Genomic DNA, 24,599 nt, shown 5'->3' with positions numbered 1-24,599 from the left:
CACCCTCCAGGAACATCCTCAGACCTGCGGGATTACTTTAATCACCCGGACAATCCGCCGAGCAGAGCGGCCAAGATTGCACCGGCCGGTGACACAGGCGAGACCTCCAAAGCCCACAGGCATGTCACCATGCGGGAGGGGAGCCATCCCAGGATCCTGGATCGGTGAGTGCACTCAGTGAGCCCCTAATTAGCCTGAGGCCTTGCTACCAGCACTCCCAGTGGCCATCTTGGGACTCCCACAGAGGCCACCTCTGTACACCCAGGGTGTAGTAGACTGCTGTCCGCCCTCTAACCGGTCCCCAGACTGCCATCTGGACCCCCAGAGCCCACATTTGCAGCATCAAACAGAGGGGGGCTATCCCAGGACCCGGGAACGGTGAACCCACTTTATGGACCAGCACAAGCACCAGAGGCCTTCCCAGCAGGCTCCTCGGCGGCCATCTTGGGACTCTCACAGAGGCTGCTGCGTACTGCACCACCCCTGAGCACAACCATATCAGCCAGCAGCTCCCCAAACTCCACAGGGAGTATTGAGGACTATCCATCCCTGCTGGGGCCGGCCCACCCGCCCTTACTCACTGAGCATGGGGGGACTTACGCCCCCAGTGAACCCCCCTCGACACCAAAGCCCCAGGGACCTATAGGGACACAGGGCCCTTATCCACAGGATCCGCAGACTGCACAGGCCCATACGTACGCCCAAGCAGCCAGAACAACGGGCCCTACACGCCCTCTGCATCTCCCGGGAAAGGCCCTCCACCAGCCATCACATAGCCCGGACTGGGCCGAGACGTTGGATGATCCGCCCACCCACCATTGGCCCCAGAACCCCCCTGGGGAGTACAGCCGACAACCTAGGATGCCACCCGACAGCAGTCCGCGCACAGGGAAGGGACCACTACCCTTCCATACCCCCGCAATGGCACGCCTATCTTCAAGCCATACTGACCAAGGAGGACTTCAGGCAACTGGTAGAGGATGTGAAGTCCACTTGTAGATCAGAGATCCAGACCCTTCAGTCGGGCCTCAAACATCTAGTGGATAGAGTGGAAATGGCGGAGAAGGAAATCCAAGAAACCAAACTTGAGGTACACAGAACGCGACTCCAGGATTCGTAACACCGCTCCCTCCTCAGAGATATGCAGCTCCACGTTGAGGACCTGGACAACAGGGGACGCAGAAACAACATCCGTGTCCGGGGGGTCCCAGAAGCGGAAGGTCCTGAAGATGTCCAATCCACATTACAATCCCTTTTTAATGACTTGCTGGGGGAACCCCCCACCAATACCATTGTGATGGACAGAGCTCATCGGGCAATGAAACCCAAGGGAGCCAACGCCAAGTCCCGGGATATTATCTGCAGGCTCACGTCATTTCCCCTGAAGGAGGACATTATGAGACAAGCCCGACTTGCCCGCACAGTAAAGCTCGGGGATCACCAAATCCAGCTGTACCCGGACTTGTCCTGGATCACTTTACAAAAGCGTAGGCTCCTCCAACCCCTTCTGCATACTCTGCAGGAAGAAAATATTTCCTACTGCTGGGGGTTTCCTTTTAGCCTCACTGCCAAACACCAAGGCAAGACAGCAATCCTGAGATACTGGAGGGCTTAACGCCTTTTTGCAACACCCTGGAACTTAGGGTCTCCCAACTTCAGGAGTGGGACCTGATTGCCACCCCGCCTCCCCCCCCCCTCAGTATGGCAGAAGATCCCCCACCAAAGCGCTCCCAGGGACAGGATAAATCCCCAAGAGGAGGGCGTTCACATTACCGCTGAGGACACTGACATGCCTTTTAAAAAGTACAAACCTTCTTTTGGGACGTTTTTGCCTCCTACCTTTTTATTAGCCTTTTTTTTCTACCTCCTTTTTGGCTATAGGCAATACTCCATTGTTACCTCCAAAGAAGTGCCCCTAGCAGTGGGTCACTTACTACATAACTTGTGTCGTCCTGATTACAGGACTGATCTACACACAGGGCTAGTCTCCGTCAAGACTTTAGAGAGAGATCTTTCAGGCCACTTCCCTTACCCCCCCCCCCTCCCCTAGTCTAGCATATAGAAAAAGTTTACAGAATAAGTGGACTGCACATTTTCCCATTTTTTCCTTTTTTTTTCTTTTCTCTCTGTTTTGGGGTTCCCCTGGATTCCTCCGACTCATCCTGGGAAAGGTTGGTTCGGAGAGACTCGCGGAAAGCCTTTCTGACCTAGGCCGCAAGGCCTGTATTGTTCTGATAGTAATGATGTTCATGTCTATACATAATTTAACAATGCTAAGCAATCTTTTCTTTTTCCTAGCTTTCCTCAATCCCTCCCCTCCAGGTCTCGTCGGCTGGTTTAACCATGACGGTCCACCACATGCCCGGGTCTCCTCCCGCGTGGTGCCCATCATCATTGGCAGGGGCAGCCCGGAAGGCCTTCACCTCCACCAGATGAGTATCTACACCCCCTATCCTAGTTCCCATGGCTAAGGTTTTTTCGTTAAATGTTCATGGCCTGAACTCCAACCGTAAAAGGCATCTGGCATTGAGGGAGTTTAGGCAGTCAAGAGTGGACATTGTAATGGTCCAAGAGACCCACCTGGATACGGAGGGTACCTTCTCATTTGCCTCCAGGTACTACCCCCAAGCTTACCTCATCAAGGCCCCAAAAGGGTGGCCATCATAATTAAACAGGGATCCCCTTTTACTTACTCCTCTCACTATAGCGATCCTCAGGGCCATTTCTTAATCCTCCGAGGTCTATGGCAGAATAAGGAGGTCACGCTTTGCACGGTTTATGTCCCACGTTAGGCAGATAGGGTTCCTGAATAAAGTCCTTACACGTTTGTACAGAAGGCCACATGGGATGCTGGTGCTGAGCGGGGACTTTAACCTGGTTCACTCGGTGACCTCGGATCGCCAGGGAGTGGCCTCTAGGACACCCACAACCCGAGCACTGAGAGACTCAAAGATGTTTCACCAGTTAACCAGGAGATACACCCTCTTTGATGCGTGGAGAGCACTAAACCCTGGCGACCGACAATAAACCTTTTTCTAAGCCCCGCATCGAACGCACTCCCGTATAGACTGTATCTTTGTTGATAACATCGCCATGAATTTGACCCGAACTGCGCAAATTTTGCAGATTTCATGGTTGAATCATCTTCCCCCGTTGATGATAACTCTAGACTTAGGCACCCATACCCGCAGGCCCTATAATTGGCGTCTGAACACGTTCCTGCTCTGTGGGAAGCCCACAAGGTGGTGATGAGGGGCAAATGTCTGGCCCTCTCCTTGGCCTTGAAAAAAGATGCACACAAACTAAAAGCGCACACAGAAAGGGAGCTTAGAGTCCACAAAGGACAACTGCAACACAAACCTACTCTAAATCTCTTAAAAAAAATCACGTCCCTCAGGGCTACGCTAGGAGACTTGGCCCTGGGCCAGGTTGAAAAGGCGATAATAAAGCTGAAACAGATCTTTTACGACAAAGGTAACAAAGCCCACACTTTGCTAGCCAGGAAACTGAGGGATAATATTCAGACGTCAACCCCACACCAGATTAAAAATGGGGTGGGCACCCTGGTTTCACACCCGAAGGACATATTACACACCTTCGCAGACTTCTATAGAACTCTGTACAATAATCCAGATATCACCAGCAACCCCCCCACGCCGGAACTAACTGATCGTATACGGCAATACTTACAGGACAGTGGGTTACCCCAGCTTCAATCCGCAGACCTGGACTCCCTAAATGCGCTAATTACACCGGAAGAAATAGAGCTGACCATTAAATCCCTCCCCAACCATAAAGCCCCAGGCCCTGATGGATTCCCTTATGAATACTACAAAGAATTTCTCCCTCATTTGCTACCTCATATGTGTAAATTATTTAATGCCTTTCTGCATGACACTCCGATACCTAGAGACACGCAGAGTTCCTTTCTTACGGTAATTCCCAAACCTGAAAAGGATCCTTCCCTGTGCGCTAATTATAGGCCTATAGCCCTTCTCAATTCAGACCTGAAATTTTTTACCAAGCTGCTCTCAATCTGCCTGAACATGATCTTGCCCTCCCTGATCCATAAGGATCAGGTAGGTTTTGTTCCCCTACGACAGGCGGGAGATAACACCAGAAAGATAATTGACTTAGTTGAGGTGGCGAACAGGGAGGGCAAGCAAGCGCTGTTACTTAGTTTGGACATGGAAAAGGCGCTTGATCACTTGGGCTGGCCCTTCCTGTTTGCCACGCTGGGCCATATAGAATTCAGGGGACCTTTTATAAGGCCATCCAGCACCTGTATTTAGATCCTTCATCTCAAGTGAAAACCCCTTTCGCAGTATCTGCCTCGATACCAGTGATGAATGGCACCAGACAGGGGTGCCCTCTCTCGCCCCTACTTTTTGCCCTGTGTATTGAACCCCTAGCAGCCACTATCCGACGGAACCCGGACATTAAGGGCATGATGGTCCGAGATAGGGAATTTAAAATCTCCCTGTTTGCGGACGATATAATTCTCACGCTGACCCAACCTAGGACCTCTTTGCCGGTTTTCCATGCGGAATTGGAATGCTACAAAGCCTTATCAGGGTATAAAATAAACTCATCTAAATCAGAAGCCCTCCCTATAAACACACCAAAGGTAGAGGTAGAACACTTGAAAGCTAACTTCTCCTACAGCTAGAAAACCACAGCTTTAAAATATCTGGGGGTCAAACTTACCCCGCAATACTCTACCCTCTTTCAGAAAAAACTACCCTCCCCTTTTTCACACTATTAGAGGTCTCCTACAACAGTGGAAAAAACACCACATCTCATTACTAGGGCGGATAGCATCGATGAAGATGACAATCGTCCCGAAATGACTATATCTTTTCCAAACCCTACCTGTCCCCTATGGCCAACTAAAGCTTTTACAGGCAGAGCTCTTACAGTTTACCTGGAATTTTAAACGTCATAGAATCCCTCGCTCGGTACTGCAGGCAGCTCGGACTGATGGAGGACTAGCATTCCCCAACCTTATTAAATACCATCAGGCGGCGCAACTGAAGGCGATCACCTCCTGGTTCACGCTTCGCTCCTATAATAAATGGACCGAAATAGAGAAACTATGGCTGGCCCCCATACACCCAAATAGTTTACTATGGAGTGCGGGTGCGGAGGTAGACTCCTCACGGCTGCTTGGCCCCATGGCGCAGCTCAGGAAACTATGGCGCAAATTGGCGCAGCAGCATAATCTTTCCTCCATTAGTTCGCTCACGACTTCCTTTGCTTGCAACCCTGAGATACCAGATAGCCTGACCCACCAGATGGTTCTCCCTGCACCACCAGAGGACTATTCCACTATGAAAGTTTGGTGGATCCCTGCACGCGTAAACTGAAATCCTTCCTAGAACTGCAGGCCAAATTTGATTTGCCAAAGCAAGCATTCTATCTCCAAATCCGCCACTACGCCTTGACATTTGCACCGCAGCTGCAATTCTCCCCACCTACTCCATTTGAAAATCTTGTTCTAGCCGGATCCGCCCAAAGAGGCCTGATCTCTGACATTTATAAAATTCTTAACGAAAGATCTGCTACACTGATGGGCAAGCATGCTTACATGCTTAATTGGGAAAAGGCTCTGGGTGAGGAGATACCCATGGATCAATGGAGGATTATATGGACTCAGGCAGCCAAGAGCTCGATCTGCACGTTATATAAAGAAAACACCTACAAAATCCTATAGTTCTGGTACATGACCCCAGATGTGCTTCATGCTATTTATCCAGCTAGCTCAGACCGCTGCTGGCGATGCTTAGGAGCCAAGGGAACACTGTTCCATATTTACTGGGAATGCGCACAGATAGTCCCTTTTTGGGCTATAGTCCAGCAGCTAACATCGGCCCCTCAGAGGAAACTAGTTAGACACATCCTCACAGCGGCATGCTGTCTGGTGGCGCTGAATTGGAAGTGCAGCTCCCCCCCCCCGTCTGAAGGAGTCCTATACACTAGAATAAGGGATATAGAATTAATGGAGAAAATTACGATGAGGATTCAAGACCGTCTGGATGCTCATAATGTGATCTCGGAGTTGTGGTGACGCCGGGAGGAACAAAGAGACCCGGACAGTGGCACAAGCTGACATGGACACACCCTACCCCCCCCCCCCCCTCCCATTCTACTTTTTTTCTTTTTTGCACACTAATGGGAGTCCTTGTACTCCTACAAATGTTACAAGTTAAATGGTTTGGTTATTAACCACTTGAAATGGAGAATGAATAACCGGATATTAGCATTTTGGATCTTGTTTTCCAGATAGAGAGTAATTCAGCATTTAGGATATATAGCAGCTGTGTACACCAAGAAAGCAAGTACTTAATGTGTAAATGTATGACCACTGCATTTGAAATGTATCTGGACTAATACTAAACAAAACTGTTATTGATAAAAAAAAATGGATGTTGTATGGCTCTATATGATGTACATTGAAAATGTTGCATCTTTTAAAGTTACCAGTTGTACTAAATTCCATAATGTTTTGAATTATTTTGTCCTCATAGCATTGGAATATAGAGTATCCATATTTCATCTATAGAAAAATTCATTCTTGTCGGTTGTGTTTGTCGCTTGATAATCTTCCCAGCGTTTAGACAATGGCAAGTGGCAGAGTATACAAGGCTAGTTTGTCCTACCAATTTGGACAATAGAAAGAAATATATATACCATTGGTCCATGTTTGCTGTGTACGAGGTCTGGCAAACATAGAAAGTAGCTTCAATGGCAAGTGTAAATGGCGAGCGTGATGTCCTCAATTTGAGAAGGTGGTTACAGATAAACATGGTCCATTGTCATTGCTCGAGAAGTCACCTGTTTACCAGGAGTGTTTTTCAGGGTCTTTTACTGATTAAACTCCCTCCATTGTTTTGGCAAACAACTCCTCAAGGTGTTTTTACCACTCACTGGGAAATAGGCTTTTTGGCCTATCTGACAATCTTCCATAATTTAAAATTAGAGAAATCCTAAAATATAATTTTTTTATTCAGAGAAACTCTAACACCCACCAGATCTGTAACAGGGAACCAAGCTATTCCCCACACCTCCAACACTTTCTGGGAGAGGAATGATACATCTGATGGAGATCTACCAGGGTCCGATGCCATAGAGACAATATCTTGCTGTTATTTTCATGTGAGGCTTTTTGTCGCTTGAGTGGTTGCTCCAGCACATTCAACAGAATGTCCTCCCTCTCCCCCTCCTTTCCACTGCACGTGGTCTGTGTGTCAGCATACAGGTGGCTCTAGCAGGAATGACTAATGGGGCTTTCTCTTCCCTGCTAACCAATCAGATTGGACAGCTTTGTCAGAGGGTTCTTGCTTGCTCCTTCCCCAGACTGTACTGTGTGGTGGAGAGCAAGTTGCAGATGTTATGTGACCGAAGTATATAAAAGAGAGAAAACAATATTTGGGGCACTTATTTTAATGTGTGCTATATATGCTTTATTATATTGTTGTATTTAATGATGATCCATGCCTGTTTGGTAATATGGATTTAATGACACTTCAAGTTTAACTTTGGAGATTTTATGATTTAGCCCCGGTTCACACAGCAGCGACTTTACATGTGACAAAGTCACATGACAAGTTGCACCCCATTAATGGCAATTGAACCGTTCTAATTAGTGCGACTCAAGTGAAAAGGGTTCCTTCACTACTTTGGGGCGATTTAAACACGACTTGCATTGACTTCTGGCAAGTTTGTCCTACGAAGGGATGTCAGCTTGAAAGCCGCACAACTCTGAAGTCGCTCTGGTGTGAACCGGCACTAAAGCACAGCAGTAGTGCAGTGGCAGCTAACAGTGTATTTGGTTAGTGATATCATGAGGGATCTCTCATCAAGGATAAGGGTAAGTATTTTTAGGAGGAACATTAATATCCATACTAGACACTCTATAAGAGTCTAGAATAAAACCTTGGCTGTTTGTTTACAAACAAAAGGTAGCAGCTGGGACCTGTCATTTACCAGACATTTAGACAGCATTTTTTTTCTTTGTAAATGCAGTTTTGCTGTAGAATGTTGTATACATCGTATGCACCACTTAACCTCCCTGGCGGTATTCCGGAGTCTGGCTCCGGGTGGAATTCCAGTACCATTAGCGGTAACCCCGAGCCAGACTTGGGATCGCATTGCAGGATACAGAGAAAGTTACTTACCTTGTCCCCTGGATCCTACAATGTCTCCCTGCTGTGTGTGTGAGCTGTCTCCTCGCTCGATTCACACAGTTCAGAGTTCCGCCGGACTCCGTTCCCTGCGAGCGTTGCAACGCACGGGGACCGAGAACAGTAAAAACACAGTACATATACAGTACACTGTAATCTTACAGATTACAGTACCGTATAAGAAAAATACTGTTTTTTTCTGCCTGGAATTTGGAGATTGTCCATAGCAACCAAAAAGTGTTCCTTTATGTCAAAAGTGGTTTAGACCAGCTAGAAAACAGTGATAATAAATTAGAATCCCTTGTAGAATTGAGCGACAATGATTTGTGGGGAAATTTGTCATCAAACACTAAATCTAATGACAGCGACAATTCTGCAGCTGAGCAAATTTCACTGTTTTTGATTTGATTACATTATTGAATAATTTTTATTATTATTATATTATTTGTTATAATTATTTATAGTTATTTATTATATTATAAGTTATGATTCATTTTTCAAACTTTATCATACCTGGGATGTCTACTAGACTCTGGTTTGGACAGATTTAAGTTATTCCTAAGAATTACAGGCCTACAATATAAAACGCCAAATTTCCATGCAAAATAATTGTACTGCTTTCAGCACCAAAAATCTGAAATAATCATAATGCCAGGGAGGTTAAAAGGCTGGTTAAGGGCATCCTGCAGTCATGTTATTTAACCACAGCCCCGCGAGAGGCACGTTCTGGGAGGATGCCATATAACGTCCACTCAGAATGTCAAAAAACCTGCCTGCTTATCGTTTTACCATAAGCCAGGCAGGTTTTTTGACATTCTGAGTGGACGTCATATGACATCCTCCCAGAACGTGCCTCTCGCGGGGCTGCGCATCGGCACGATCTGCCATCTGTCATCGATCCGGTGGATGATGCCTGATCCCTATACCGACCCACTGCCAGTACCATGTGTTTGCTGTGACCAACCACAGCAGATCACATGACAATTGTAAACAATGGTTGGCTTCCCTTCATGCTATCCATTGTATACAGTTATGTTGCTAGCTGTGATTGGTCACAGTGATCACATGTTACAGACAGGACCAATCAAAGCCCACCTGTACCATATGATTAGCTTTGGCAAATCACACCTAATCACTCCAAAAGACACTGAATGAATCAGTTCAATTTAGTATAAATGGTTGCTTATACCAATAAAATTCACTGGTATAAGCAATCATAATGTCCTGATCACGTCCCCAGAGTAGTACAGTGTTACTATGGTAACACTGTATTGCTCTGGTCCCTGTGTGTTTAAAATAAAATTGAAAATAAAAAGTAATAAAAAAGATAAAAAATTTGGAGGGGGGTTTTTCTACATACTGTCACCAGTCAGTGTCTTTGATCACCACCACACCAGTTATATCATAACGCTGTACTGCACTGGTAACAGTACATTTTTTTTTTCATTTCTTAATTTTCCCACAAATTGTGACAAAAAATACAACTTCAAAAACACGCTATGCCTCTTAGTAAATACCTTGGACTGTTTACTTACAAAAAAAAGGGTAATTTAAGGGTATTTGTACTGTTCTGTCGTTTTTGTGCCTCAAGACATGAAATATACTGTATATACTATAGTTGTTGGACTCTATAACTCTCCTACAGACTAAATAATAAACACTGATTTGGATTTTCACCTAGGAAATGTAGAAGAATACATTTCGACCTAAATTAAAGAAGAAAGATTATTTATTTGCAAATTTTTATAATAGAAACAAAGAAAACGCATATTTCTTCAAACTTTTCATCTTTTTTCCCTTTATTTAGCAAAAAATTAAAAACCCAGTGGTGATTAAATAACACCAAACAAATGATAAAAATAACGGTACAGTGTTGCATGACTATGCAATTGTCATTCAAAGTGTGACCATGCTGAAAGCTGAAAATTGCCCTGGGCAGGAAGAAGGTAAAAGTGCCTAGTATTGAAGCAGTTAAAGGATTTTCACATTTGGAGGGGGTGTGACGGGATGTGAACCAGGCAGGACGTGTTTCACTGGAGCTCAACACTTCTCCTGCAAATTTCCTGCCCGCTATCCAGTACCTAGAGGTACCGGGTTCTGCCGCTCCGGGACACGAGAAAAGGGGCTTCCAAGCCAGAACACCAGGCGCAGAAGTGTCAGCGCCAGACTCGCTCCACAGGTAGCCCTGAGGTAGACCCCCCCCCCCACCATCTTGCCATCTCCACACACAGGAAAGAACGCCAAGAAGCAGGCCAAGAGAATGGCACAGGCAGTAGCTATGCAGAATCCGGACCCTGGAGTCTCCCTGTCTGCCTCTCAGGAGCAGGAAAACCCACAGGATTCCATTAGTCGACCCATTCTGGAGGCGATTAATGCAAGTAAGGCTGCTGTGATGGTAAGCATAGACCATCTGGCCACTAAGTGCACACTGCTAGACATGACTTGGACAAAATCTGGGGCAGGCTCACAGTAGTTGAGGACAAGATTTTCCTGCGCTAGAAGATGCCTCTCATTCCCAAGGCAATCAACTATATGAGTTGCAAGAAATGGGGAGATTGCTGCAAAACAGGGCTGATGACGCAGAAGACAGGCAGTGAAGGAACAATGTGAGAGTGGTGGGGGTTGTCTGAAGGGGCAGAAGGGGCTAAACCGGCCACATTTGCAGAACAATTCTTCAAACAGCTCCTAGTACTGGGGGAACGCCCCTACTTATGTGATTGAACAGGCTCACAGGGTCCCCACAGGCAGACGTCCCCTGGGAGAATTCTCCAGGCCTTTCTTGGTCAGATTCCTGAACTACAGGGACCGAGACATAATTTTAGTAGAATCCAGGAGCTGCGCTTTGAAAATGTGATGTTGTTCCCTGACTTCTCTGCAGAAACATAGAAAAGGAAACACTCATTCAATGATATGGAGAAAAGATTGAGAGCTAAGGATATATAATACAGCATGCTATATCCCAGCAGACTGCGAGTACAGCACAATGGAGCGGTGACATTTTTTGACAACACACTAGCTGCCTGTGAATGGCTGGACAGGAACCCAGGAAGCTTCCCTGGGCTCTGATAAGTATTGCCTTTATCTAGGTCTTCAAGAGAGTCCTGTTGGAGATACGTTTTGAATTACATATCCACTGTATGACTCTACATGTTGTACCTGCTAAATGTCAATAGATGGCGCGAGATGATTAGGACTCTTACTACTGCCCTTTCTTCTTTTTTCTTTATGTTACAACATGCAGTTGTTTCTTGATACTAGTCCTGTTGTAAGTGGAGCCTTCTGGTACACATAGGTAAAACAACTTGATCTATTGAACATTTAAACATCGGTTGAACTTCCAAGAAATTTTTGATAGTTATGTTTGGGACTGAAGCTACATACCAGACTTTGTTTTTCTTTTATTTCTTTTTCTATTTTTTCCTTATCTTTTTTGGTTCTGGTATAATCGGGGGGTTTGTTTCAGTTCAAGCTCAGTTCCCAGCTCTCACGGGTCACATTGTGACACTGTTTTTGCTTGGGCTCCCGGGTTCCTGCAATACAGTTTTTGGGCTCTATTGTCATGCCTAACCAAATTAAAATAGTATCTTGGCATGTACGGGGACTAAATAACAAATTCAAATGGGCCACAGTGTTTCAGTATTTTAAGAAATCTAGGCCACATGTTGTCCTCCTGCAGGAGACACACCTGGATGGGAACAGGGTCCTTGCTTTACGAAGGCCCTGGATACAAAGGGCATTTCATTCTCGTCAGTAAGGCTGTTCCGTGCACTATCCACCAGGTGTTCTCTGATCGGGGAGGGGGGTGGGCGCTATGTGGCAGTGGTCTTAGATATTTTCTGCTGTGAGCTGCTGTTGGTGAATATTTACTTACCTCCCCCATTTACTGTGCAACTGTTATATGACTTGCTAGTTAAGCTGGCTCCTCATGCCAATCTCCCATTGCTGCTCTTGGAGGAATTCAATGCCACTTTGGATGCATTGGACTTGTCCAATTCAGGTAGAATGGGGTCTGTGAAGCTTCTGTCCTAGGCCTCAGGGACTGGGCTGACAGAACTATGGCATTATAAAAATCCCACGATAGATGCTACTCACATCTGTTACAGTCCCATCGCTCGTCGGCCAGTATAGACCTGGCGTTTGGAAACACAGTCTTGTTGCCATATCTGCAGGAGGTTGCATATTTAGCAGGGGCATATAAGACCATAATCCACTTTCCCTCTCCTTAGCATTTCCAGCTGGGAGGAGGTCACGGAGATGGAAACTCTCTCTCCTGGTTGGTTACAGAATGATGGTGTGTCCTCTCATGCGTTGGACTCGATCACAACATATTGGGAAGCTAACAATGAGTCGGCAGACCCTCTCATAGTATGGGACGCATTTAAGGCAGTAGCCAGAGAGGAATGTATATCTGTTATAAAGATGGTGCGGGTGGAGCAGAATGCTGAGATTCTTTTACTGCAGGAAAAGGAAAGGGAATGTGCGGAGAGCAATGCTAATAACACATCGGACTCCTCCTACTCTGCCCTACTAGAGGCCAGGCATCTGCTCTCCCTACATTTCAATAACTTGGCACATACAGAGGCTGTTCACAGAGATAATTCTCTTTTTGCGGAGGGTGATAAAAATGGTAAACTGTGAGTTATGTTGGTGGCTGACTATAGCCAGATTGCAAATATTCCTGTCATCAGATGTAGGAATGGAGACCTGGCTAATGATCCTTTTGGTATTATGGATACATTTAGGGAATTTTTTCCAATCTATATGCACCCATTTCGAAATATGATCAGAATGCCCTGACTGCACTGTTGGATGGTCTTGTACTCCCAAGTTTGTCGGCATACATGATTCTCTTATTGAAACTGGGTAAGGACCCCCTTGAATGCTCTTCCTACAGGCCTATAGCCTTACTAAATATGGACCTGAAAATTTGATTTGGCTAATAGACTTACTGGGGCTATTTCCTCTCTGATAGATATCAGATGGGCTTTATGTCTGGTAAGTCTACTGACACAGACTTGCAAAGACTCTTTATGCACATGCAGTTACCTAACCTTAACTCCCCTACTAGAATCATAGTTTCTATTTCTATCAATATTGAAAAGGCCTTTGATTCTATAGACTGGCAATACATGCTCACAGTTCTGGAGAAAATGGGCTTCAGGCCAGTCTTCAGAACATGGATTTCACTTCTCTAAAGCAATCCCAAAGTGGCGATATGGTTGGGCCTCAATAAGTCCTCTTTCTTTTCGGTGGGTAGATGCACCAGGCAGGGTTGTCTTCTGTCACCCTTCCAATTTGCTCTCATGATGGAGCCATTGGCGATTGCCCTAAGATCCTCACCAAAGGTTGGGGCGATCAGAGTAGGCACCATTGATGAGTGCTCTATACCGATGATTTGTTGCTGTTCCTACGAGACCCAAGAGAGTCGCTGACAGCGGCTTTGCATATTATGATTAACTTCACTACTTTCTCGGGTTTGAGGGTTGACTGGAACAAATCATCTATCCTGCCACTGGATTCAGGTGCAAAGGAGGCGGCAGACCCCAATCTGCCATTGAAATGGGTGTCCACTATTACATATTTAGGAGTCCAAGTCACAGCAAATGCTGCCGACTATGTGCCCCTCAATCTGACACCCTTTAAACAGAAGGACCAAGCCATTATCCATTATCATTAATAGGGATGATTTACATGCTTAAGATGATAATTCTGCCAGTTATATTATATTTTCTAAGACACGAACCCATATGGATACCTAAATCATTCTTTAAAAATGTTGAATAGCATCACCAGTTTGTTTTTGTGGTCCCCTAAGTCACCTATTATAGGGCGGGAGGTACTTCAGGAACCCTGGGGTCAGGGAGGTTTAGCCTTGCCAGATTGGAGGAAATACTACATAGTGAGCCAGATGGTGTTTGTTCACCTCTGGCTGATTTCTGATGCTGAGCACACCTGGGATCATGTGAGTCTTTAAGACTGGCCATTCATAGAGGTTCTAAGTCAGATCTTCCCCTTACGTTGTCTATGAAAGCCACCATCAAGGCATGGAAAGAGGCGGTTGGACTGGCCTGCCCTAATCATTTGGGATTTTCTCCCACAACCCCCTTGTAGATGAATACAAATTGCCTCGCTTCTATTCTTGCCAAGACCCCATGGCATGGGTATCTAGGGGGATTAAACTTCTTAAAGACATCACTAGAGAGGGGGAATTACTGACCTTTGACCAGCTCAAAAGTACACATGATTCCCAATTCGCACTACTTCAGATTGCTCCAGCTACGTCACGCCTTCCAGGCCCAGTTTAAAGATGTGCCATTGAGTCCTTTCCCTCAGAATTAGAAAACCTGCTCACATCTTACGAACTTCCCGAAACACTATCAGTTACATACAAGGAGTTATTTAAAAAATGTCCATTGGCAGTGGTTAAATGTAGGGAAAGGTGGAAAGCAGAGGTCTCTAACATCCAGGGTGAGGAGTGGGATGACATGTGGTATCATCCCTTTCAGCACTTGATAGCGGTGAGAGACAGGCTGATCCAATTTAAATTTTTACATAAAATTTATTATACACCAGCTAGACTAGCTGCCATATACCCGAATGTTGCGGTGGAATGCTGGCAGTGAACCTTTTTGCCAGTGGCTGCTGACCATATTTTCTGGGGGTGCTCATGGATCCAACAGTTTTGCACCGAGGTTACCTCCTGCATAGCAGAGGTCCTGATGGTCCCTGTCCCTCAGACAATTAGAGTGTGTCTCCTGGGATTGGTGGAAGAGGTGGTCCCATCTCGGGCTCATAGAAATCTAATCAATATCCTACTGTTTTATGGTAGGAAGGCCATATTACTACACTGGAAGAAACCGGAGGCCTCATCCTTGCCCTTTTGGAAGGGGTTGGTAAACTCAATGATGCCATATTATAAAGTGACATATCTGTCAAGGGGATGTGGGAAGAAGTTTGATAAGGTGTGGCAGGCGTATTATAACTCAGATGTCACGGTGGAGTAAGAGTCCTAGTGACCTAAAACACTATTAAGTGTACATCCTCTTCATGACCTAGTCGGGGGTGGAAGGTATCTGAGGCTCATTGTACTCTAGTTTGCTTATACGGTTGGGGAGTTCAGCCATAATTGATGTTTGTGTTTAAACACTGGAGGTAATTGGACACTGCAAAAATACTCCTGGAGATATTTATTGAATACCAGGTGCACTAATGTCCAGATGCAAGGACTCTGAGAGGAGTGTGGAGAACCGAGTCTTAAGTTGTTGGGGGTGGGGGAGGGAGGGGGTAAAAGAGTCGTAAATGTCTAGATAGTACTTCTGTTAGTCAGTCTGTATGTTATTGTAATTGTTGGCCATATGTGTGGCTCTGTGTTGTACTGAGTCACGTTTCAAAAAAGTATTTTACAGAAAAAAAAAAAGATTTTCACATTTCACAGTTTTTAAATCACTGCACCCCAACCAATGGATTTTTTTTTTTGCTTTGTTACATTCCCCCAGGGTAGTGTCCAGCCCCCATACCACTTGTTTGACTATTTCTTGCCAATTAGCCTAGAAAATGGCCATTACTGATTTCTAAGATGCGTATACAATTATATATCTTTTTCTACAGTCTAATCTAAAGGTCTGCTGTACTGCAAATGACTCCTCATCATTTGTGCTTATGGTGGCTTCTGACGTCTGATGCAGTGTTAGTCAGAAGCAATATAAGCAGAGGGGAATAGTTATATTATGGGTAAGTATATCTATTTTCTACCCAAATATAAATCATAACTTAAGTGCATTTTTCTTTTAATTCTTAAATATAAACTTTTTTTAGGAAATTGTATTTTCTGTTCTCTTCAGGTCTGGGGTTATCTCCCAGAGTGAGGGAGATGTATGATACCTGGTGTTATAGTCTGACAGCAGAAATGAAAGGGAGTCCTTTTTACTTGTGGGAAAATCGACTACTGAGGCCAGTACTTTGGATGCTCACAGTCTATCTTGTTCCATCTGCATCCGTACTACTATTAGCCAACCCATCAGGTGAGAGTTTTCTTTATGTCATTTATCTGTCTGTGATTATTCTGAAATTGTACTGAGATCAAAAGTAGCAGATACACCATATTACCAAAAGTATTGGGACACCTACCTTTACACCACATGAACTGGCATCCCAGTCATAGTCTGTAGGGTTCAATATTCAGTTGGCCCACTCTTTGCAGTTATAACAGCTTCAACTCTTCTAGGAAGGCTGTCCACAAGGTTTAGGAGTGTGTCTATGGGAATAAAAAAATTGGAAAAAAACTGTGCTAATTAATAACCTCATAAGTAAAAAAGTATAAAAAGCAAACCTCCTATGAGTAAAAAAGTGTTAGCAGCAAACCTTTGTAATCAAACAAAATGTAATAAATTCTGATTAAAAATAATGAACAGTCCACAAATGTTGTCTATCTCCACCACCTTATAGTGATCTTAAACATCAATGCCCCCACCAACAGCTGGGAAACTCGCTTACTAGCTCCTGTGGACCCCTCATAACAAGGAGCTGTTTGTACTTATGGCTTTAGCCCAGCCAAGGCCTTTCTCCAGATCCAGTTACTCTCCTACACAGGATCACCCCTTGGCACCGTGTTACATGTAAGGATTTCTCCCAAAAAAAACAAAATGCTCCACATAGTGTAAAATTCTTTTAAAATGTATTAGAATATAAAATATTGCACTTACAACATCAGTTGATTACATGCGCCTTATGTTTAGTGTGTTGGCCAGCACACAAACAAACAGAACCCATCCTTGTAGGACCCACGTGGGATTGGTGACATGAGCACGTCACTTCATCCTACATGCTTCGTCATAGGTTGATGTCTTCCAGGGTCACGGGCGGCAGAGTCACCACACTTTATACATCGCACAGATGGCCAGATCTGTATTACTACATTACATATAACACTCAGATAACCAGGCCTCAATCTGAGCCTTGGTTGGCCATATTTTTATCTTCCTCTGCTGAAACCAAGCCTCATTGTGAAATCCAAAATACAGAGAGGGGATGCCTCTCTGTACTAAATGTCTTAGTTCCAGTGAAGGGAACTCTTAAGGTGTCAGCATACCAAGACATTTTGGACAATTTCATGCAGAACAGAAGGGGTCATCCCCAAACTCTTCCCACAAAGTTTGGATCACCAAATTGTCCAAAATGTCTTGGTATGCTGATACCTTAAGAGTTCCCTTCACTGGAACTAAGGGGCCAGGCCCAAACCCTGTAGAACAATCCCACACCATAATTACCCCTCCAGCCTATGATTTGGACCAGTGCACAAAGCAAGGTCCATAAAGACATGGATGAGCTAGTTTGGGGTAGAGGAACTTGACTGGCCTGCAGTCCTGACCTAAACCCAACAGAACACCTTTGGCAAGAATTAGAGCAGAGACTGTGAGCCAGGCCTTCTTGTTCATATCAGTGCCTGACCTCACAAATGTGCTTCTGGAAGAATGGTCAAACATTCCCATAGACACCCTCCTAAACCTTGTGGACAGCCCTCCCAGAAGAGTTGAAGCTGTTATAGCTGCAAAGGGTGGGCCAACTCAAGATTGAACCCTACGGGCAGAGACTGGGATGCCATTAAAGTTCATGTGTGTAAAGACAAATGTCTCAATACTTTGGTTAATATAGTATATATTCACATTTTTAAAAAATACTTTTAGAAACACTCATGAATTAATGTAAAACCTTTTGTAAAAGTTCATAGATATTAATTATAAAAGTGGATCAAGTCATTTTTTAGTAGTTTTAGGTATACCTATCTGTGTTCCCACTTTCTTATACAATATTCAGCAGAGCAGAAAGTAGGAAATCTCTCATTGAGAACCCATAGTCCACAAATATCACAAGGCTTACCATTCTTTTCATGTCATTTGAACATAAAATAAGTAGGAATCTCCCAAGCACCAACACATAGCAGCCCCCCACTATAAAAAAAAAGAAAAGAAAAACTGCTTTAAAAGTACAGAATCATTGAAAACAGCATTCCAGGTAATTAAAGAGCATATGTTGCATATGTATACACAGCTTTATATAATTTACTAAGCTCAGTAAACATTTAACATTCAAGTAAATCAGGTTCAAAACAGGTTTAAAATTATTTGTTACTGGCAAGCAGCACAACATTATATCTTGCCGTCTAGGATCAATTCAGGAAGAGAGATGGATGTGTAATTTCCATGCGATGACACAGCAAACATAATTGTTTGGCATTCACAGGCACTGGCAAAGATCCATTTTCTTTCTATACTTTCTGATACCGTGTACCACCCAAGCGTACATTTCCTCACAGGCGTTCTTAGGAATATTTCAAGAACTATAAGCATGACATTCTAGAAGTTATTTAAGCATAGTTGAAGTTTTGACAGAGTTTTCTAAATGAAAAATTTAGATTTAACAAAGAGTGCGAGGATAGGGAATCGTTTACTTAGAAGTATGTGTACATTTTGGGTAAACCTACAAAAGCTGGTGCATTACCCATTTTAAGTGCAAGCCAAAAAATCTGAGTGAAACTGCATAATTATAATAGTTAGGTATAAATATGCTAATAAAATAGCCCAACATTTCTATACTGCCAAATAACAAGCCATTAGCAGCGTAAGTTACAGCAGTATAACAGAGGATCTGAACACTCTGCCAAAAATGGAAAATGATGACAAGGAGAAGATGAAAAGACAAATGCTAAAGTCATAAATGGTTTAGAAAAAGCACAGGAACAAGAGCTGCCTAATGCAATCACTAAAAGACCTGTCATAGATTTATTTTGTAAGCAAATTTTTTATAAACAATAGTCTCATCATTTTCTGGATTTGCTGCTAAAGTAATCTTTAGTACAGGGGTTCTTAACCGTTTTTACAATTACAGAACCCCAGTGGATTTTCCAATATGACCCCATATTCCCACCGGCACACAAAATTCCCATCAAAATCATCACCAGAATAAGTAGGAAATTGAAGTACAGTGGATGATAATGTTATTCGCATGTCATCAAACACATCAAGTTGACTTCTCCATTTTGATTTCAGGTGTTGTTATGCTGAAAAAAGTTTTTTATTTTTTTTATTTTTTTTTAGTATTCCGATTTCTAGTTCCATATCTCTTTCATTTAGTTCCTATATCTACAAGTAGTACGAAAGTAGGAATCTTTTCCTTGATATAAAAAAAAAAAATTGCTTCAGTTCCTGAACTTGTAAACCCATTATGGGCCAGGTCTATTGTTACATCTCAGCTATGGATGTGTTGATTACTCAATAATTTTGACAATATGTGTCAGAGTCTAGGATGAGGCCGAAATGCTGAGAGGGCTCCCCTTGCGGCCGAGCGCAGCACAACCCTGAAGTTGGCACAGGGATGTAGTGCCCACAGTGGCACGGGTTGCCGGGTAGCAATAGTAGAGACCAGGTAGCAGATGGACAAGCCTGGATGGGCAACCGTGCTTAGGAGATCCGAGAATAGGCAGCGGAAGTCCAGAGAGTGGTCAAGACAGGCCGAGGTCGGGTTCAGGAAGCAGATCTGGAACGTCAGGTACAAGCCGAGAGTCGGAGCCAGGAAGACAACAGGAACGGGTCAGACAAGCCGGGTCGGTGCACAGAAGATCAGGTAACAGGAAGCACAGGTACAGGTTCTCAGGAGAGCTGACGATAATCCAGCAATGCAGGAGTGTCAGGCGAACGTTTAAATAGGTGAACTGGCCGGGTCACGCCGCGGGCGCGTCGGAGCGATCGTACGCCTACGTCTGGTACGTTGCGTATTCGTGGCATCACCGCGTAAGCCCGCCCGGTTAGACGTCGCGTCGGTCGTACGTCTAAAAACTACTTTGCGTTTGTGTAGGCGCCGACGCGCGTTAACACGAACGTGTCTCACAAAACTGCGGCTATTTCCCTGACAGTGCCCCCCCCCAAGGGGCAGCCTCCGGATGCCCAACCGAGCCCACTTTTCAGGATGTCGGGTGCGGAACCTTCGTAAAAGTTCAGGAGCATGTACGTGATCGGCAGGCTCCCACGAGTTCTCTTCAGCAGGATACCCTTTCCATTTAATTAAAAACTGAATGGTCCTACCTCTTCGACGACAGTCGAGGATGGACTCAACTTCGTATTCGGTTTCTTCACCAACCTGAACCGGAGGCGGAGGCATTTCTTCTCTTCCTGAAAATGGACTAAAGGTAACAGGTTTAAGGAGGGAGACATGAAATATAGGATGGATCTTAAACGAGTCAGGTAAAACAAGTTCAAAGGCTACGGGATTAATCTCTCGTTTGATTTCAAAAGGACCTAGAAATTTAGGTCCCAGTTTCCGGGAAGGACAAGGCAGTCTGAGATTTGCTGCTGAAAGCCACACCTTATCCCCTGTCTTAAAGATGGGGTTGGCTCGCTTCCTTCTGTCATACTGCTTCTTATATTCCTCCTGGGCCCTTCTCATGGTGTTTTGGAGTATTAGATAGTTCGAGTGAATAAATTTTACTCGGTCTTGAACTGCCGGGACGGATGACTCAGGGATGGTGTTAGGCAGGAATGAAGGGTGGAATCCGTAGTTTGCCCAGAAGGGTGACTGGTTGGTGGAGGCGTGCACGGAGTTATTATAGGCGAATTCCGCACAAGGTAGCAAGGAGGCCCAATCGTCCTGGGAGAAGGAGCAGAAGCATCGCAGGTACTGCTCTAGTGTTTGATTAGTTCTTTCGGTTTGTCCGTTACTCTGTGGGTGGTAGGCAGATGATAGACAAATCTTAATTGAAAGCAATTTGCACAGTTCCTTCCAAAATTTAGAGGTGAATTGAACCCCTCTGTCAGATACTATACTATCAGGTACCCCGTGTAACCGGACAACCTCTTTAACAAAAGTTTTTGCTGTATCCAGGGCAGAGGGAGTCCCTTTAAGCGGCAAGAAATGTGCCATCTTGGACAGGCGATCTACGACCACCAAGATGGCCGTAAATCCTTCAGAGGGCGGTAGTTCCACAATAAAATCCATGGAAATTTCTTTCCATGGTTTCTCCGGGACTGGCAGCGGTCTTAATAGACCCCAGGATCTGGTGTTAGGTCCTTTGTTGCGCTGGCAGATGGTGCAGGAATCTACGTATGCCTTACAGTCCGCCTTTAAGGTAGGCCACCATAGGGACCGCCGTACAAGGTCTGTCGTCTTCCGCACTCCAAAATGGCCTGCAAGTGGGTGATCGTGGAGGGTCTTCAGTACTAGTAGCCTGACCTGCTGGGGAACAAAAACCTTGTCCTGGTGCCATAGAAGCCCTCCTTGACTCCTCAGGGTAGAAGCTTCGGTCTCCGTGCACTGTCTAGTAGCCAGTTCAATAGAAGATTTCAGGTCTGGTTGTATTAACAGGAAATTCTGGGAGGATAAAATTGTACTAGGTGGGGCCCCCTCAGGAGTGTCGGGGAACATTCTAGATAAGGCATCCGCTTTGCTGTTTTTAGATCCTGGGCGGTAGGTAATATGGAAATGAAATCTTGAAAAGAACAAGGCCCACCGGGCCTGTCGGGGTCTTAGGCGTCTGGCCGTACGGAGATACTCCAGGTTCTTATGATCTGTGAAAATTAAAATGGGGTGAGCGGCGCCCTCTAGGAGGTACCTCCATTCTTCAAGGGCGGTCTTGATCGCTAGAAGTTCCCGGTCCCCTACATCATAGTTCTTCTCTGGGGGACTCATCTTCCGAGAGAAGAAGGCTACAGGGTGCAGTAAGGCTTTGGGACCTTGGCGTTGGGATAAGATCGCCCCGGTGGCCACCTCCGAGGCATCAACTTCTAGTACGAAGGGTAAGGCGGGATCTGGGTGTCGCAGGATGGGCGCGGAGGTAAATAGGGTCTTGAGTTGATCGAAAGCGGACTGAGCTTCTGGGGACCAGTGAAACTTGGTGTGCTGGCGAGTAGTCATAGTGATGGGAGCTACGATGGTGGAGAAGCCCCGTATGAACCTTCGATAAAAGTTTGCGAAGCCAATAAACCTCTGTACACCCTTCTTGTCAGCAGGAGCGGGCCAGTCCAGAATGGATTTCACCTTCTGCGGGTCCATGGCGATTCCCCCTGTGGAAATAATAAGTCCCAAGAAATGGATAGATTCCTTTTCAAAGTCACACTTTTCGGCTTTGGCATATAACCCATGAGTTCTAAGAATATGTAGTACTTTCTTGACATGTACTCTATGAAGCTCTAGTGAGGGTGAGAAAATCAGGATGTCGTCAAGGTAGGCGACAACAAAGTGGTCAAGGTACTCCCGAAAAATATCATTGATAAAATGTTGAAAGGTTGCCGGGGCGTTACATAACCCAAAGGGCATGACCAGATATTCGAAGTGACCGAATCTTGTTCTGAACGCAGTCTTCCATTCGTCCCCTTCCCGGATACGGACAAGATTATAAGCCCCACGTAGGTCAAGTTTTGTAAAGACACGAGAGGTACGGAATCTTTGAAGGAGTTCAGGGATAAGCGGAAGAGGATACCGGTTTTTGAGGGTAATATTATTTAAGTCCCGATAGTCCACACATGGTCTTAGGGTCTTATCCTTCTTCTCCACAAAGAAGATACCTGCTCCGGCAGGGGATGAAGAGGGACGAATGAATCCCTTGGCCAGGTTTTCGTCAATGTACAGTCGTAGAGCCTCCAGTTCCGTCTCCGAAAGGGGGAATATCCGACCAAAAGGAATGGGGGCCCCAGGTAGTAATTCAATGGGGCAGTCATAGGGGCGGTGCGGAGGTAGGGTATCGGCTCTCCTTTTATCAAAAACGTCTCTGAATTCCTGGTAGACTGTTGGTATGCGAGAAGCCGGACCGGGAGCGGGTTGCACGGTCAAACAGCCGGGCAATTCGTGAGGGGTGGAGTCCAGACAGTGCTGCTGGCAATAGGCCGATGTGAAGGAAACCGCCCTTGTGAGCCAATTGATCTGGGGGTTGTGAGCTTGTAGCCAAGGGATCCCTAGGATAACAGGGAACATCGGGGAGCTCAGAATGTCGAATTTAAGGAATTCTTGGTGACCCGAACCGGTGATTGTCAGGATGGGACTAGTTTCCTGGGTGACAAGACCTGAACTAGGTAAAGAGCCATCGGCCAAACGGACGGTCAGTCTCTGTTCCTTGCGATTCAGTGGGAGAGCCAGACTCCTGGCCAAGGTTAGGTCCAGGAAGCAACTACAGGCTCCGGAGTCAATGATTGCTTGTAGGGGGATCCTGCTGCCCGCCACCATCAACGTAACTGGAAGAGCGATGTGGGCAGAAACTGTCATTGCTACCTGAAGATGGGAAGGAGTGTTTGGAGCTGGCTTACTCGGCCTTGTAGGGCAGTTGCTAATGAAATGTCCTGATCCCCCACAGTAAAAACAGAGATGTGCCTGACGACGGAGGAGTCTCTTTTCAAAGGTTAAAGCGGGACGAGGAATGCCCCTCAGAACGGGGGATACTGCTGGGCAGGCTGGAGGTGGGGCCTGGATGGAGCACGCAGTCTGAGAGCGTTCTAGCTGACGTTCCCGTAAACGCCTGTCAAGCTGGATGGCGAGTTGGATGAGTTCTTCGAGCGTAGTGGGGATCTTTAGTCTGGCCAACTCATCCTTAAGAGCTTCGGACAACCCCATACGATATTGAAATTTGAGGGCCGCCTCATTCCAGCCAGAGTCAGAGCTCCAGGTACGGAACTCCACTGAATAGTCCTCTGCAGGTCGCCCATCCTGGCGAAGAGTATGCAAGGCTGCCTCGGCTGTGGCTGTCCGGAAAGGGTCATCGTACAAGCGGGCCATGGCTTCAAAGAACAGGTCCAGGGTATTCACACAAGGGCTGCATTGTTCCAGCAGGCCATGGGCCCACATCTGGGGATCGTCCCTCAGTAATGAGATGGTGAATCCCACCTTGGTTGTCTCTGAAGCAAAGGTCTGAGGTTGCAGGGAAAAGTAGAGGAAACATGAGTTTCTGAAAGATCTGAATTTTCTCCGGTCCCCGAAGAAGTGTTCTGGAACTGGGACTCGTGGTTCTAGGACCGCTGAAATTGTAGACACCGGAACTTGACCAGAGCAGGTGGGTGGTTCAGGCGGATGTTGCAGGCGCTCCTCCAGCCGGTGATGTTTCTCTCGGAGCTCCTGAATAGCTGGAGCAAGGGCCGTGAGTTCTCGTAGGACGGCCTCCAATGGGGAGTCACCTCTGTCGACCTCTGTCATGGCTGGATTATACTGTCAGAGTCTAGGATGAGGCCGAAATGCTGAGAGGGCTCCCCTTGCGGCCGAGCGCAGCACAACCCTGAAGTTGGCACAGGGATGTAGTGCCCACAGTGGCACGGGTTGCCGGGTAGCAATAGTAGAGACCAGGTAGCAGATGGACAAGCCTGGATGGGCAACCGTGCTTAGGAGATCCGAGAATAGGCAGCGGAAGTCCAGAGAGTGGTCAAGACAGGCCGAGGTCGGGTTCAG

The 24,599-nt window shown here is 45.8% G+C and overlaps 1 protein-coding gene across 1 annotated transcript in view; it reads left to right on the top strand.

Moving 5' to 3' along the window:
• Positions 1-16,037: 16,037 nt before the first annotated feature.
• Positions 16,038-24,599, top strand: part of LOC143958910 (scavenger receptor cysteine-rich domain-containing group B protein-like) — a 107,044-nt gene continuing 98,482 nt past the window's right edge. Inside the window, exon 1 of the mRNA XM_077467893.1 lies at positions 16,038-16,204. Within this exon, the coding sequence (XP_077324019.1) occupies positions 16,054-16,204 (151 nt within the window). The 5' untranslated portion in view covers positions 16,038-16,053. The remainder of the gene's footprint in view (positions 16,205-24,599) is intronic.

Source organism: Lithobates pipiens, unplaced genomic scaffold (assembly GCF_037356315.1).
Source record: "Lithobates pipiens isolate NorthernLeopardFrog02 unplaced genomic scaffold, aLitPip1_a1.2 Scaffold_64, whole genome shotgun sequence".
Classification (NCBI taxonomy): Eukaryota; Metazoa; Chordata; class Amphibia; order Anura; family Ranidae; genus Lithobates; species Lithobates pipiens.
The sequence above is the reverse complement of the archived record's forward strand: the minus strand, read 5'-3'. Positions and strand labels throughout refer to the sequence as shown.